At 31.4% G+C, this 18,327-nt stretch overlaps 1 protein-coding gene across 2 annotated transcripts in view; it reads right to left on the reverse strand.

The window, feature by feature from the left end:
* LOC145690379 (ATP-binding cassette sub-family G member 1) overlaps window positions 1-18,327 on the reverse strand; it is a 220,098-nt gene that overhangs the window by 19,281 nt on the left and 182,490 nt on the right. For both annotated transcript variants that reach the window (XM_081765210.1, XM_081765209.1), the window contains exons 5-8: window positions 17,525-17,763; window positions 13,499-13,648; window positions 11,049-11,203; window positions 4,277-4,445 (exon numbers count right to left, since the gene is read on the reverse strand). In XM_081765210.1, the coding sequence (XP_081621336.1) occupies window positions 4,277-4,445; window positions 11,049-11,203; window positions 13,499-13,648; window positions 17,525-17,763 (713 nt within the window). The remainder of the gene's footprint in view (window positions 1-4,276; window positions 4,446-11,048; window positions 11,204-13,498; window positions 13,649-17,524; window positions 17,764-18,327) is intronic.

Consider the following 18,327-nt stretch of genomic DNA (forward strand, 5'->3'; position numbering starts at 1 on the left):
GATCTCTTTGGTGCAGTAAGCATCTCTCGTCAAAATACTTCCCATGAAATTATCGATCTCTTCAAGTTCTCTTTGTTCTACTCTGATGCGTGTTTCCACGGGATATTCTCATGAATTTCGACTTTTCGATGTTAATTTTCATTCCATAGAGTTTTCCAGTGTCAACTATTTTGTCAAACATCTGTAGTCCTCCTTCGGTTTTAGTTATTATAACCGTATCATCTGCATTCCTGATCTTGTTAATGATCTGCCCTCCAATCTTGAAATCTCTAATTCCCATTAAACATTCACTGTAAATGTTGAATAATTGGAGCGACATAATACATCCTTGTCTGACTCCTCTTCCAATCTCCACACTGTTGGTTTCTCCTTCATTCAAGCGCAACTTCACTCGTTGTCCTATGTACAGGGTTTGAATGAATCGTCGATCTCTCTAGTTGACTCCGATTGCTTTAAGTGTTTTCAGAAGTTCGTCCAATTGACTCGGTCGAAAGCTTTTCGCCAGTCGACGAGTCACAAACACTAGTAATATATGAGTAGTAGTACATGAGAAAGTAATAGTATGGAGATTGAAAGAGGAATCAAACAAGGATGTATTATGTCGCTCCAATTATTCAACATTTACAGTGAATGTTTAATGAAGGAAGCATTAATAGGAATTGGAAATTTCAAGATTGGAGGGCAGATCATTAACAAGATCAGGTATGCAGATGATACGGTTATTATATCTAGAACCGAAGAAGGAATATGACAAAATAGTTGACACTGGGAAACTATATGGAATGGAAATCAACATCCAAAAATCGAAAGTCATGAGAATATTCCACGCCCTTACGAGTCAGAATAGAACAAAGAGAACTTGAAGAAGTCGATAATTTTAAGTACCTGGGAAGTATTTTGACGAGAGAAGCTTACTTTACCAAATATATCAGGTCAAGAATTGCCATAGTCATAGAAACATTCAACAAGAAAAGATCAGTCTTAACTAGCAGGCTTAATATTAGACTAAGGAATATGTTGGTCAAGTATTATGGAGCATTGGACTATATGGTTCAGACACTTGGACATTACGGGAGTTAAAGAAGAAATATTTAGAGTTTCGAAAGGTGGTGTTGGAGGAAAATAGAAAAGATAAAATGAACAGAGAGAGTAATAAATGAAGATGTTTTGAAACGGATAGGAGAGAAGAGAACGCTTCTAGTCAGCATCCTTCGTAGGAAGGCCAATTGGACTGGAACATCTTGCGAAGAAATTGTCTTCTTTGTATGGCAATGGAAGGAAAGATGGAAGGAAAGCGAAGAATAGGAAGAAGAACAGAACTGACCGATGATTTGGAAAACAGAAGAAAATATTGGAAGTTAAAAGAGGAAGCTGAAGATCGAGAAACGTGGAGGAAATATTTCATTTCCAGGCCCAATCTTAAAACTCAAAAAACTCTCAAGACGTGCCAAAGGCAAAATACTTAATAATAATAATAATAATAATAATAATAATAATAATAATAATAATAATAATAATAATAATATGTGATGTATAAAATTGTGTAACTTCTACTGGGTATTATTGTATGCTATTTTTGTTACTTTTTAGCTACTTTATGTTACCTAATAAAGATAAGTGCCATTTATATTAACTGTTCACTGTATTGAATAAGGACAATAAATGTAAATCTGATTCAGCATCTCAGTATTTTATATTCATAGAAAAAAAATAGAAGACGGAGTCATTCAAATGAAAATTAGTACCTCTTTGAGGTCTAGTGACTCAGAAGAGAAAATTATATGAAGTAAACAGCCTTCCGAATAGTAAGAACTGTTCATATCTTCATGCGATGGTGAAATGTATTTTGTAATTTTAGTTGTTTATTTACTTAATTTTTATTTACTTAAAGAGGAACCCTGTTGAAAAAATGAAAGTCTGTTTAAAAGAGAAAGAAGAAGGAAGATTTTGCTGAAATTTCCTTAATGCATATATTTGACTCTTCTGTTCGAATTATAATGAACGATAATAAATGAACTTTCAATAGCAATTTCTTTCGTGCTATGTTTCATTTAAAATATACAGGATTAGTAAAGTTTCAAAAAAAGAGAAAAAATAAAAAATAAAAAAGTACGAAGTTTGGAAAACCATTCTTAGAGTGAGAGCTACTATTAGAATATTACTCAACCATTGTTAAACTTTATGTACAATATATGTTCCTAGAGTGAATTGGAGATTGCATGAGAGAGAATGATTTCGAGAGAAAGTGAAGACGTACAAAGAAACTGGATGCTCGGGACTAGTGGTTGCTCTTGAGAAAAGTTACATCGGCAAAAAATTAAAAAAAAAAAAAAAAATAATCATTATAAGCTAAGGAAAGAAAGTATATTTAATACCCTAATTGTTGTATACAAGAATTAGGACAATAGGGAAATTGTTTTTTCTTAGCCTGTAGCGATTAGTTTTACTTTTTACCGATGTTACTTCCCTTGGAATAAATGTAGAAGAATATGGCTTACGTATAAGTCGAGGAGAAGTACAAAAAGAGAAACAAGAAAAACTGGAAACAAAGAAGTGACTAGGAGACTATGGCAAAGAGAAAGATTTACCCAAAAAAAAGAGGCAAACATCTTATATGGATGAGAACATATCTAGTAAAGTTAAAACGCTGCTACAGAACATTTCATATCTGTAATAACATGTGCTGCGGAAATCTAACATGGGTAATAACGAAATGGTTGAGAACCGTAACAAGGAAAATGATATTCCTAACACTCAATAAAGAAAATGTATTGAAAAAGAAAAGAGTAGAAAAAATCTAAGCTGCTCTAATATAGACATGCAAAAAGAGTTGAATAAGAACGATTACATAAAAAAAATCATAAATATAAAAATGACTGGTAAACATCTACAAGGAAAAGGAAGAAACAGATGGCAGGATAAAAGGAATTGGGAAGAAGAGATATAAGATGAAAAAATGCCGAAGATAAAGGAGAGTGGAATGAAAGAAGTCATTGGAGAGGCTTCATAAGACTCAGACCCTATAGGATAATGGATTTGGGAACTTATGGTGATGAAGAAAAATGACTAAGACAAAATTAGATATATTTTATTTAAGACTGAGCAGGAGTGGATACAGCTAGTATGGATTTAGAGCTTCGATTTAACATGAACCACAAACACTTTTCATTACTTGGGTCGTTTAATAATTGTTTCGACTCATGAGAGCAAAGTGTGAGAACATTCCTTAATTGTCGGAATACATACTACAATATTACACGTAATCGCCACCCAACTGGATGCAACATTTTCCATTTCCCATGAAGTTTTCGAAAGGCTGCAGCAAATCTTTCTTTAGGAGTATTGTCGACTCACTCTTGGTCACTCTATTGCGATCCTCGTTTCTTTCAAATTGTCGACCACGTATGTAATTCTGTCGTTTTTGGAAGTGGGATGTCGCCATGTTTCCTCTTCATTTCTGTGGTGTCTCACAGAAACACTAGTGTAACACTAGTCACTAATTTTCGAAAAGCATTTCACAGCCTTCGTTATATATATGCAATAACTCCTGGTATACTGCCATATGTTGTTGTTTCTATAGAACAGCGAGTCTATGGAGCACCTTCTTAACACAAATGTCACGTACGAGTCACTTTTGACCATGTACGCCACCCTCCATTGCACTACGTATATACGTGTCCGCAGATGACCTTCTGCCCACGCTTCATGTTACGACTCACAACTGCTCTCGTGTTGCGGCTAAGTGATCCATCTTACTTCAAAATATTGAACTCACGCTATTATCTGAAACAAACCGCCGTGACGTCCAACTGTTAGACTGGAAGAGCAGTACGGGTACAATTCATTATTGAACATATAAATGTATATACGTATACACAGATAATTAGTACAGATGTTCCGATGGAAGCTTCATGGGCATATTGAAATTGCAATTTACTATATTAGTAATTGATTCCTTATAGAGTTCTCTATTATTAATATAATAAATTAAAACTTTAGCGTATCTATCGCTTACATTTGAACTACTGGATCATTTATTTCCAAAGCTTCATAGATCCGAGATCCGATATATAATAAAAAGTGTTTATAGTGCAGCGTATCTATCGCTTACATTTGAACTACTGGATCATTTATTTCCAAAGCTTCATAGATCCGAGATATATATAATAAAAAGTGTTTATAGTGCATGGTAACTCTTTAATTCATAATAGCTGTATACACTCCTGCTTACTTTTTAGCACTTGACGCCGAAACTATATTGCTTTGGTGTACTTACATGTGAGTATGGTAAGCATCATTGAACAGAACATGTGATGCACAAGAATTGAGAACAGAAAGTTGTAGTTATCCAAAATTCGAGAACTTTCATTTCCTATGCCAAAAAACATTAAGCCAAGAAGTAATCCTACAATCAAATTAACCAACAGTCTGCCATGCGTTAAAGTCTGAAACAAAAACAAAACTTTATATTATTGAATATTTATAGACATAAGAACTATTAAATTATAAACTACCAGTACTATGTGATATATTAATTTTTTTGCTACTTTTAAATATTTTATTGTTTTTAAGTTATAACGATCACAGAGGAGAAAAACTTTCTTATCTTGCATCCTGAAAAAGTTAGGAAATATTTTATTAACAACATTAAGTGAAACTCGTAAGATTGCTGCACTCGAACTATTTTCCATGTGATACAGTTTCTATATTCTCACTTAACATATTTATTTAGATAGAGTGTATTGAACTTGTTTATGTTTTAGTCTTAACTAATATTTTCTATTTAAGCATAGGTTTTTACAAATGTACAGAACTTATCACCATGTTCTCATTTGTAGCATAACAGAAGACAGAATGAAAAAGAGACCAGAAATGTCCTGAAACAGTTTTATATATATGTTTTTCAAGATGTAAGACACTGAATATGTATTCTATAGCTTCCTTAAGTAATAAGAAACAATATACAAAAGTAATTCCAAAAGTTTCTAGCCTTACGCTGAGGATTGCATTGCTAAATCCTGACTGTAAGGTGGGTGTGAAGTTATACTCTTTCACTGCACCATTGAAAACAACAGGCCTGGGAACTAAGGCATTGTCATTCAGTAAGCGAACCGACGCACACAGAGTGACACAGCTAGACAGTTGAAACCTATCCATTACTTCTTCCAGAAATAGCACTGTATGCCATAAGCGGCTTGTTACGAATCGCGTAATATTTCAGTAAAAGCTCGGAAACGTTTGGAAATACCCTCAAATTGTAAATTTACCAATATCAGGTCTACACAATTTTCATCTGGTATGCCTTTTGATAGTCTTCGTTCTCAATGATGCATGCAGCAATGTGTACATCACTGATTGCAACTTCGAACAAAATTAACCACTTCAAACATGTGCACTGATGAAAATATTGTAGTTTTCATTTCATAATTCATTGTTGTGCTGAACAATTAGTTTGTTTTAACAAATAACAGGTTGTAGCAAAACTATTGTTACAAGGTATTAAATGGTGGTCAACTATTTTAAACAATTGATGGTGTATATGTGGTTTCTATTCTTTTGGTAATTGTTCGGGTCGAATTCTAACGTTTATCTAGATTTGGTCGTTGCATTACAAATAGTATCAATTTCGTTACGCTTCCATTTGTACAAGACGAAAGATACATTCTGGAAAAAGTCATCTAACTGTTACCAAAAAAGTTGAATTCATCATCAGCTGGACAAAGAAATACAGCACACAAGGCAGTATTAGTAAAGAAAGAAAATGTCAGAAATGTGAAAAAACAACTCTCACTTTAGGGTTAATTTGCTTTAATAAATACAGAAAATATTTCTACAACTATACGGAAATAACATTATACACTTTCTTCGAAACATCTTTATATACGTTTCAAGTTTACATTAACCTCATAGGCAAAGAGTAAAACAGATAAATCTGAACACTTGACTGGTGAGAATTTCCGTTTACTGGATAACTGTTTTATCAACCCGGCTATTATCAAAAGATTTTTCTGTTTTTTTGACACTCTATTTCTCAATCTCTGCAGATCTGCCTAGATTTATCATTCGAACAATCATTCAAATAATGTTTTTTTTTCTCGAGATATTGAATACGGATTCTATTGAATATCAGTAACACTAGTAATAACAATTGTAACAATTGTATTTAGACGTAATTGTACTCTTTACTTTCATTTCTGTGGAAAAAAAACATACATACATAAAATAAAACATAAAATTCCATATTTTTAAAGTTCGTTTGTTTCGGCCTCTGTCGAGGTTTCTTCTTTTCTTGCGTAGATGTATGATCTAAATCGCCAATATCCATGATGCTTTAGTTAGTAATATTTAAAATATACGTCTTTATTTTTAGGATATATATGAGTTTTTCTTTATATATATAAATCTTGAAGCTATAATATTATTTTATATAATGGAATGTATTACAGATCTTTTTTCCTTGCTTTCGTTTTTTCCCCTAGATCCGACTTCTAATGACACTATCGTTAATATTCATAATTTATATGTCTTATAATGTGTTGCTATAGTTATAAATTTAAATTATTTCTTTGCATTAATGATATCAACCTTTTTATTAAATCTTTGTTTTGGGATGCTAATATAAATTTGAAACGGACTGACTGGCATGGTAATTGTGTAATTCATTCTTACTTTTTTTTTTTCAAAACTTCTGTTTTTGAAAATTATATGGTTCAATGTTCTAATATCTTCTTCTCACCAAGACCAACACATATTTGTATCCTTGTTAATACTATTTAGTTTAACGGATGTTAGAGTCGTATTTAATATTAATCTATATGAGATGGTTTTAGGTCTGGGTTTTAGATCATTTCATATACTTTTTTCCATTTGTAGTTTTGATGTCTCACAAGGATTTACCAGGTCCCAATCTTTTGTTGTTTTCCAGTTACTAAGTTTGTCTCTTATAAAATTTGAGGTATGGATGGTGATCTTGAGATGAAAGTATACAGGTTTAATATTAGTAATTTCCACTTTTTACTGCTCTTTTAGATGATAAATCTACTTCTTCATTCAAAATTACGTTAACATGAGCTTTAGTATAAATACGATGATAAAATTATTGTTACATAAATTGTGATATAAGTATTTTATATTTAGTATGTTCCAGGAGGTTTTACTGGACCAGTGCATATTGTTTAGTGCAGTCAGAACACTTAATATATTGAGAACATACATTGAGAACATAATACGTTGAGCACATACATTGAGATGACTATATATTTATATTGGTTTTATGTATTAAAGAGCTTGAGAAATTGTGAAACCTCTTCTTCAAATATAGAGTTTCATGTAGGTAATTTGAGTTGCTTTTTATGTTGTTATGGGGAATAGAAACAGCTGCACGCATACAAATTTATAAGATCGTTTAGAGACATCTGTAAAGACTAATATGTAATCCTCTGGTAGTTTATCTGTGTGATATTACCAAATGTTTTATGCAGATTTGTTACTTTTTTTTGTTTATGCCATTGTATATATAGTTCGAAGTAATAATAGCAATTTTAATAATTTTTTTCTATACTGAAAAATGAATGCTGGTATGGATGGTGCTTTGGATATTTTGCTCCTTAAATGTCTTAATTCCTGATATGTCATAGATATCCAGCTTAATTTTTTCTAACATATCAGTTTTTTTTCGTTATTTATTTCCATATTTTATAGTCTTTATAAAACTATTGGATTTGATTTAGGCATTCTAGATGTTGTAAAATTTCAGCTGTTTTGTAGATCATTATCTCTAGTGGAGAAGTCCTTGTAGCTTTAATAACTGCATTTTTTTGGAGTGAAAGACGCTTGAGATAGAATTATTTTTAAACCACCACATTGAATGGAGTTTAATTTATTGTAAAAGTAATTTAAATTGAAATTGTAAAACATATTACCGTATAAAATTTTGGCCATTAATGTTTGGCGTAGGACTTTGTTTAGTACATGTGGAGAAATTCCTCATTTTGTTGCACTTAAACTTGCGAATATGTTGTTAAATTTGAATGCTTTCTTGACGAGGTATTTGAAGTGTATCTTCCAATTTAATATTTTGTCTAGATTTAATCCTAAGTACCTGATTTGAATGGAATATGTAAATGCATTCCCTTCTATTGTTTCCAGTAGAAAAAATACTGTATTGTTTGTTTTTGGCAATGTGGTGTATGAATAATTATTTTCAACAATAAATGTAAATTTCCTTTCACCTCATCTAGAAACATCTCAATTATGAAATTTACTTCTCTAGTAAAAAGCAGTAAATTTGTATTTCCAATCAAACATATACATGATTTATTACTTTGCTGCATTACTTAATTCTGTAGGAAATATGTATTTAAGCTTCTACTGTGTTTTCCGCTTTGTGTACGAGAAGCAAGGGATAAAAATACCATATTGATATTCTACCTTTCTAAAGGAAAATTTATTGTTTTTTATTCTAGAATGATAATCCGTTATAAACTCCGTACCTAACAAATATGTTTAGCAAGGCGTTCTAGATTTATTATTCTTTTATGTTCATTTGTATATATATATATATATATATATATTAAACGTTTCTACCCTCAAGAAGAATTCTGATGCGACTCGAAATGTAAGAGATGTCAGTACTAGTCGTATGGTGAGTTTGTGAAATCAGTTGCTTTCGTTTCGATTATAATCATATATAATTTTCTCAATTTTAAAGAAATTGATTCCATATATAGAATATAAGGGTATTACTACTATACCGACAAACTTTAAGATGTGATTTCTCCAATCAAAATAAGAAAAGAGTTCATATGTAGGGGAAAATGTATAGTTTCATAACAGAAAAATAATAAATTTCAATACGCGTTATTTCAAAGGCAAGAAACTGTGGAGCTGTGCTTAATATTATTGTAGGAAGTCACATACACACACCATTCAAAAGTGCATATTTCAGCGATTTTCAATAGTTGCGCAAGGTATTCTCCACAGGGCATAATTCCCAGATATGCTCCGAACAGAATTTTTAGATGTGCTCTGACTTAATGATGGGTCAAAATTATGGAAAACATAAGACTTGACAGGAGTGAACACGAAATCATCAGTGGAAAGTCGGAAGTATTAGGGACAGTCAGGCTTCACGATTCCCCGTGTTCGGAATAATGTGGGCTGCGATGTATCTTTTTCAAGGTATTGTTAACGGTTTTTCACGTATAAGCGTGGAAAATTACATCGCATCACGTGTTGTTTCTAACACGAGAAACCATGAAACTAGCGATCCCTAACACTTCCGTATTCCGTATTCATTCCTGTCAAGTCTTACGTTTTCCCTGCTTTTGACCCCATCTTTAAGTCAAAGTATATCTGAGAATTCTATTCGGAGCATGTCTGGAAATTATGATCTGTGGGGATGCGCAACTATTGCAAATTGCTGAAATATGCTGTTTGGATGGTGTGTCTGTCTTATTGTACACTGATAAGATTCGCCACTCCACGGTTCCTTTGTTCGAAATAATATAACTTATTTTGTATTTTTTTTCCACGCTTTTGATTAGCCCTAGCTCTGAAACTATGCACTTTTCTCCACAGGTCAAGATGAACTCTGATTTTTCTTATTATTTTGGTGGGAGGAATCATCTTTAAGAGTCAGAGTTTGTCGGTATAGTTCATTAACATCCTGTATATACAGTAATTACGAAATGTTTATATTTGTTCAAAATATTCAAAACAACATAGAGTGTTGCACATTAATATTAATAATATGAATATTTCTCTTTGGTAGGTTAATGTTCACTTAAGTCACTTTTGCTAATAAAACTCCAACTGACCAAAGTAGTATATATATTTCAAGAATATATCTGTGTTACAGTTTCAGCTATGTAACATATCCTTTCTCTGACACATTATGAGAGAAATATCCAATTTTGACAGATTATATAGAATCTGAATACAAGACACGCTCACTTTCTCTTTACAAAACATAAACTTTTGATTGGTTCTAAAAAGTAAGCTTAGAAATTCCTCAGATTGTATATAAGCTGTCAAAATTGAATATTTCTCTCATAATGTGCCTGAGAAAGGCTATGGTACATAGCCGAAACTGTAACACAGATATATACTCTTAAAATATATATACTGCTTTGGTTAGTTGGAGTCTTATTAGCAATCTTGAATTTTTCAAAGCTGCAATGAATTTTTTACAGGTCATTTTTATCCTTCACTTGCATATGTGCAAGTTTTCTTCTGTCAGAAATAAACACTTTACTTTTGATACCTTATTGTTTACAGATATAGATACTTAGATGGAGTTGAATATTGATTTTGTTTATGAATGAACGCAATATATTAATGTATTCCCATTAAAACATTTTCGAAATTATAATCTTACAAGGAATCCTAAGTATCTATCAGAGCCCGATTTTCATGAAACTTTGTATGTAGAGAGAGTACTTTGGGAAACTCTCACAGCCAAAATTCTAGCTGCAGTGTCCAAGACATTGGGACACTAGGGCTCGAGAAAGATCAAATGTGGAACGTCAGTACATTAAGAACATAATGAGAAAATGCACGCTTTTCTTTAAAACGTGTCATTGTAACGACACGAAATGAGCATACATGGATACGAGATGGTAAATATGACCTGTTAAGTTATAAAAAGAATACTCGCCATCTTGAAAGAGATCATGTTGAAACTGGTAAGATTCGTGTAAATGAGAAGAGGGTCATGCGATGCATCAATTTGAACGTAAATAGAAACAAAACCTGAAGTCTGTTGTGGGCTGTGCTTCTGGTAGAGTGGTTTAAATACAAGGTGAGCAAAGTGTATCTCATGACCTTAATGTACTGACGTTCCACATTTGATCTTTCTCGAGCTCTAGTGTCCCAACGTCTTGGACACTGCAGCTACAATTTTAGGTGTGCGTGTTTCCCGAGGTACTCTCTCTATATTCAAAGTTTCATGAAAATCGGGCTCTGATAGATACCTAGGGTTCCTTGTTAGTACATTTTAAAATTAATTCCTAAACATAATTTTAAAATAGATAATTTGAATAACTTACTGTATCTCTTTTAGTTTTAATGATGCCCCTTTTAAGAAGGACTAGAAACTGCAACCATTCCGATGTATCTTGTTTAACTTTTGTGGTTTTTGTGGCACTACACAATACAAACGATGGGCAGAAAGCCTTAAGTATAATTTTCCGTTTACTTAGAACTGAAAAACAAAGCAAGGAAAATTTATTATTTGCAACCCAATTAAAACTATTTATACATTATTACAGAAAAATACACTGCAATTAAATACAGAGGAAGTTGATAACATTTTGTTGTTAAAAATTTCTTTAAAAAAGAAAACTTTAGTAGGAAGAAAGTGGGTGGACTGGATCTTACGGAAATGAGAGATTCAACCGTGATTCGATCTAATTAGCACAGAATATATTACAGATATATATATGATGCACATACGTAAAAATAAACAAACAAATAATAAAAATAAAATTAAGTAAAAATGAAAAACAGTGACGTTTCGATGTACTAACAAGCAGACTTAAGGACGGAGCAGCAAAAAAAAAACTTAGTTTTAGTTTCTTCTTTGATTGTATTTAGCATATCAAAATAAACTATCCATGCGAATTTTAGCAAATTAAGCGCTATTGATTTGGGAGAAATATATATAAGAATTTAAGGTATTTAGAATCTAAGGTTTTCATATGCAATTGTGAATTATATAGTTGTTATTTTTTCAGTAATATTTGTGCATCACATCAGAATATAAAGAATGCTTTCGAAGTGAAGAATCACTGGATATCTCAAAGGTAAGATGGAAGGGAGAGGTAATGTTCCACTTCTGTTGTAACTTTTCTTCTTGTAGAACTCTTAAGCCGTCACTGCATATAAATCACTTTATGTTTTATGTTTTACTATTAATTTTACTTCTGAAATTTTAATTCCTGAAAGAAATCAAAGGGATATTTCAGAATTGTTTCTTCCTACCGAACACGGAAATCTAAGTGCATTTATCAATTATTAGATAAATAAAATGAACAAGTAAACTCCGAATAGCTAAAACGCAAATATTACAGCTTGATAATATATTCTTGCAAACTCAGAAAACTAGTAGTATATTAAAAGCTACTGTGAATCAGAATAAGACACTGCCATTTGCGATCGAAATCACAATAATTTGTCAATCAGTACGGAAATTTTAAACGAAACATACTTCCTACATAGAAATCAATTCTCTGTTATCATAAAAATGAAAATGCTCATTCTGACTCTCAACCCTACAATCATAATAAATTAGCTAAGCAGAATTAATACAGCTTAACAAGTATTTAAATACACATGGGAGTCCGCAGCGGGGACCAAGAGGGGGTAATTGTCCCTGTCTGCAGTTTTGAAATACTTTCCAAAACATGTTAGACTTGCTTACTTACTCACTACAATACACAATGTATTTACCGTAGTCAATAAAGCTATGACACGTTAATCAATTATAATTGTTTTACAAGAAATATTATATGGATCAAGGTATGAATATTTGTCACCTCGCTTCTATGTCAGTCTTTTGTCCGCTTCTATGTCAGCAGAATTGGAAAAAATTCTGCGGGCATTGCTGAATCCCAACATTAGATATTAATAATTTTAAAAGCCAATATATTATTTTCTTTTTCGTAGATTATGTAAGGTGGATAGTGTTTAGTTCACTTAGGTTTAAGTTTATTTTTGAAGGATAGCTCACTATATCTGGAAACCGAGAAAATATCACGTGGATTATTTCCTCAAAATATATCAACCAAATCCTTACTTGTGCACATTTTTCTACAGTGTATTGTCACATCTAGTGTTGCAACTAAAAACATCTTAATATTACTGTTTTTGAAATATGAAATGGTGGTTTTATTTATGTAAATGGAATACTTTATATCGTATAATTTTGTTACATTTACAAATAAAAATACAATTTTGCATAAGTTAAATGTAAAAAGTTCTTCAGTTATAATACTTAATGTGACAACGGTGAAGGTACTCTTTCTTCCATAGGCTTGTAAGAAGTAAACAGGATGCTGTCGAAATTATTAACATCAAATATTGGGATTCAAATACAGTACTTGCTTAGATGTTTTCTTTGTGTAGCGATGTGCTCATTGAGTTCACACAAACTAATCACAAAATATTGATATGAGGACGATACTATTATTTTAAATTATAAGTATCATCATACGTAACGTATAGTGTTTTTGTTCTTTTCTTGATGGTTATGATTACGAAGTTTTAAGTCTGATGCATTTGCCAATAATCTTTATCACTCTATACGTAATACGAATAATATCGTCTTCACTTTAGAAGCTACAATTAAAAACCAGTATTTATTGTGAATTGTATATAAACTTAAAAAATGGTAAACAGGACAAAATTAACAACCTTTTCATTCGGAAATATCTCAAAATCTAGTTATTTTGTGTATAACTCAATTAAATAAATAAAAAATACAATACTTATCTCATACCTTGTCGGGGCTTTGATTTGTCATGTTCTTCAACTATAAATTCTGGAAGAGATTCTGAGTTTGTAAACCATGTTGTACTTCTACCATTAGCAGATGCTATTACCATGTTCATGTTGTGGTTTCCATACTCTCCACATGTCGCTTCGATCACTGAAATATTTCAGAATGCAACTGTCTTTATTACAAGATATCACAGACAGACACATATTTTAAATGAGTACAGTAAAAAAGATATTAAAATTCCAATTTTGTGCCATATAATAAATCTACGCTGAGCCTTGAGTGACTTAATAGTTCCGAGCGGAAATATTACTTGGTGTTAACATACTTCATTCTTATAGTTAACAAACACAAATTTGATTACAAATTATGAAATTAAAAAACTATGTGTATTTCACCACAATATTGGTTCAAATTCGTATGCGCAATTACTCATCTGAATCAAATTCATTAAAGATTTGAACATGACTAGTGTCTTATCAGTTCATGTTTGATGAGATTGATTATAAAACTTACGTTAAATTATTAAAATTGAAGATTTAAGCAGTGAGCTATTCTTTGAAAATGAGTTAGGACCAAAATAAATATACTATACGCAATCTACTACGTGTTCTCAAAGTTGAAAAGATTTTACACTTAGTCTTGTGCCTTATATTTTAGAGGACGAATTACAATAATTTATACTGCTAAAACAGACATTGAAGATATGGGCATAAATTAAGATATCTTGCTAGAAATTTCTTAGATACCCAGAAAAAAACTAACAACAACATATAGAATTAGCAAAACGATGTTAGGATTAGAAATAATATATGTTGCTCGTTATAATGGAAATTGTGAGTGTTAGTTGTTGTATAACAATTAATTATTTGGTAATTTCTCTCCAGGTTTGTAATCAATCCGGTAAAAGATTACCGATCAAATTAATTAGCTAAAATTTGTGTTCATTCTTAATTTAATCAATGAAATTTTGTTGGAGTCAGTTTTAGATGATAATCATCAAAATAATTCGTAACGATTAAAAAATTGATCGTTAATTTTTCTTGAAAACAAAGGGAAATGGATATTCTGCCAGTACTTCTTTGTGACTTACTCCAAACACTTAACGGCCTGTTCCACTACCGAAGCAGGGAGCTTCTCACAAAGTGGTCCCAACTCGCCTTAAAGTCTGTGTCATGAACTTGCTTTGAAACGATGAAATCACCATTATGAAGAATATTATATGTATATACATATTTAGTATGACTTTGGCATGACATATAATTGTCACTATTACTACATCTTAATATTATTTAAAAATTGTATTCTACATAGAACTAACAGATATGCAAAACATATATATTAAGAATACAAAATTTTTGTTGATAATTTTATTTTAATTTTAGAACATTGTTGCTTAATTTTTATTAATTACTAGCATCAATTACCCACTACGCTGGGTTAAATTAAAAAAAATAGTAACATGTTGCGTTAGTCAATACTTTTTACTATTACTAAAGTGCTCTCTGATATCGGTCATTTTCGATCATTTTTATATTTCTTCCCCGTCCTCCTCCCCCTGTTGTGTGGCTGAATTTGAACTTAAGCGGCATAGGAAATGTCACTGTTTCACGGTTCATCACAACGACCCCGAAAACTATGAATTCGGCACTAATATCGGCCATTTTCTATGAATTTTATATTTCTCTCTCCAATCCCTCACCCAAGGTTGCGGGGTATGAGATCCGAAGTGTTACTGTTCATCTCAATGACCACGAAAACTATGGATTTAACGCTGATATTAATCGTTTTCGATCATTTTTTTTTATATTTCTCCCTCTCCAAATTCCGGGGCTGAATTTAGATTTAAACGGCACCAGAAGTATCGCTGTTCATCTCAGCGACTCCGAAAACTATGGATTCGACACAAATATCAGTCACTTTGATAATTTTTAAATATCTCTCTCCCCCCAAAGTTGCACCGTCAAAGTGAAATGATAGAAACCATCCCACATCCGAAGCTCGTCTACTTTGAAAATTTGCTCGAGATCAGTCGGGTGGTTCAAGAGTTACAAGGATAGTGACTTCCATTTATCCCCGCCGTCACCCTCCTCTATGTTGCACCGTCAAAGTGAAATGACAAAACCCATCCCAGGCCCGAACCTCATCTATGTTGAAAATTTGATCGAGGTCCATCTGATAGTCCAAGAGTTATTAAGTTTTATTTAGTTTCAGATATTTCCTCCTCCTCTTCTCCTAAGTTCTACCGTCAAAGTGAAATGATAAAAATCATCCCAATTTTAATGTAATGAGTTTTATTTTAATCCGTAAAATTTTCAATTTCATTTATTTATTTATTTATTTATTTATTTATTTATTTATTTATTACTACGATTCTTTCGAAGAGCAAAACCGTATTTTGATAGTAAACGAGATAACAGGAATAACTATATTGATAAATTCTTTAAAAGAATGATTATTCTTTTTATGTATACAGAAAACTGTTTGAATATATATTAAAGAAAAGTATGCATTTTTCTCTACAAAGTATTGTTTATTTATACAATACAACACAAGGCACACATTTTAATCAATGATCTATGTCAGATGGACTAAAACGCAAAATAGTTATAAATATATTGGAACCAAGTTATATCATCTATTAGAAAAATAGGTGTTAAAAATCTTGAATGTTAATGTAAAATTTGAGTAATAAATAAGTTTGTATACAAAAATGAAAATAAAACTAAGTTTTACGTCCCATGGTTGTGCCGGCTAGACTAAAGGAGACGGTAATGATGAGAAAGGAATGAAATGGTGGAATGAAGAAAGTGGGAGGAAATGGGAGAACCTCGAGAAAACCCACGCACACAGTGTTTGTACACCAGGAAGTTTACTTGGTGCGAGCTGGGATCGAACGAGGGATCCCAAGCACCAGAGATAAACCCTCTACCACTGAGTCACAGCGGCCCCAACTGTGAATACAGTATTATAAAATTTCAAGAAAATATTTCCAAGAATAGAAAGTATTTTATATTTAATTGTATAAGCCATTTTATACTATCCAAAATTGATTATGAATTAATTATGGTAGTTGTGGATAAGTTAAATTGCAATCAACACTAATATATATTCTGATTTAATTCTCGACATTATTTATTCTAAGGTCTTTTGTTTAACAACAATAAATAATACTTATTCTCTTCCTTTGTTTCATAAAACAACAAAAAGTGTCCTTTCCTAACCAATCTTAAAACCAAATAAGCTTTGTTTTACTTGTAATGATTCATAAAGAAAGAATACGAGATGTTAATTGTATTCTTAACATTGTGTGTAGCTAATTAAAGCAAATTTATTTTTATTAAATATGTAGTATCGAATATCGAATATTAAGTGAATTTAAAGGTGAAATATGAATAAGTCAATGAAAAATAATTTAACTACTTTGATAAATAAACATTAGTGTAATTTCATAAATTAGAACTTGTTCGCTCACACAAGTTGTTAAAATGTAACTTTCAGAAATAGATAAATATAATACAAGATTCTAATACAAGTAACACAAGTATACAAAGCATTATACTTTTAAGCTTTCTGCTTTAGTTTTATATCAGTAGCCGCTGAGTTAAATGCCATTAGTCGCATTATAATATACATAGAAAACTATATTGAAATAATAATAACAGAATAATTTTAAACATTTTAATAACACCTTTATCCGAGCATTTCTATTCCAATTAATTACAATTTGACGAAATTAATTTCAATTTTCAACAGAATCACTCCTTAGTTTAATTTTTCAAAACCTTATTATTCTGGAGTACAAACATAAGATCTAACTCGTCTCAAAATTGCAACTAGGATTATTATTAGACTAACAAAAGAAGCAAATTTGATTCTAAGACTATCAGTTCATAATGAAGAAATTACACTTATCAAAGTCAGCTGGGTTGTGATAAATAGGGCAAGGAAGAAGCTTATCAGAGTAATAAAACTAGCGAATTTTCTTCTAAGACTATCGCATTGTAATGAAGGAAATACACTTACCAAAGTCAGCTGGGTTGTGATAAATAGGACAAGGAAGATTTACTGAAGCTAAGAAAGGAACTAATTTATCTGAGGATCCTTGGTACACACATTGTCCTTCAGCTAAGATATACACATGATCAAACATTTGGAAAATAGATGCACTTGGCTGATGAATTGTACAGACAATTGTGCGTCCTTGTACTGCTAAATTCTTCAATAATGAAATACATTGTAGACACGCTAAGCTGTCCAGGCCCCTGTAGTAAAGCAAATAAAGAAAAATCTTAATGATTATCAAAAACATAATTTTGTAGCTGTTTCAATAGTATCAACAAAACAAATGTATAAAAGATAAAATTTTGTTTTAGATTTTTGCTTTACTTAAACATAAAGAAAAAAACAAAACATACTTCGTGTTGATAGACTGAATAGGTACATCATAAACGAAACTAAATTAATGACTCTGTATCCTTCCAAAATTCTATTTGTACCTTTATTTCTGTATTTTCAAGAGACTGAAATTAAAAAAAAAAAGGCTACAAATAAAGTTACCTTACTCGGAAAACGAAATTTTACCGGCCATAGGACAATTATTTACAATGATAACATGTATTTATTTGTTTTACTTTATTTAATATGCAGGGTAAAAATACTATTTTATCTGGCACTAGTTACAATTAAAATAAGAAGAAAAAATGTTATAAGAAATGTCATGAATAATCTTGATTTGTACATGTTTTATTTTTGTGTCGCTAAATGCAAATGTTTATTCGTCGTTAGGACAGCAATCCAGTTACCATGGTAACAGTTTTCGTTACCAG

The sequence above is a fragment of the Thermobia domestica genome, chromosome 7, assembly GCF_964235325.1.
Source record: "Thermobia domestica chromosome 7, izTheDome1.hap1.1, whole genome shotgun sequence".
Taxonomy (NCBI): Eukaryota; Metazoa; Arthropoda; class Insecta; order Zygentoma; family Lepismatidae; genus Thermobia; species Thermobia domestica.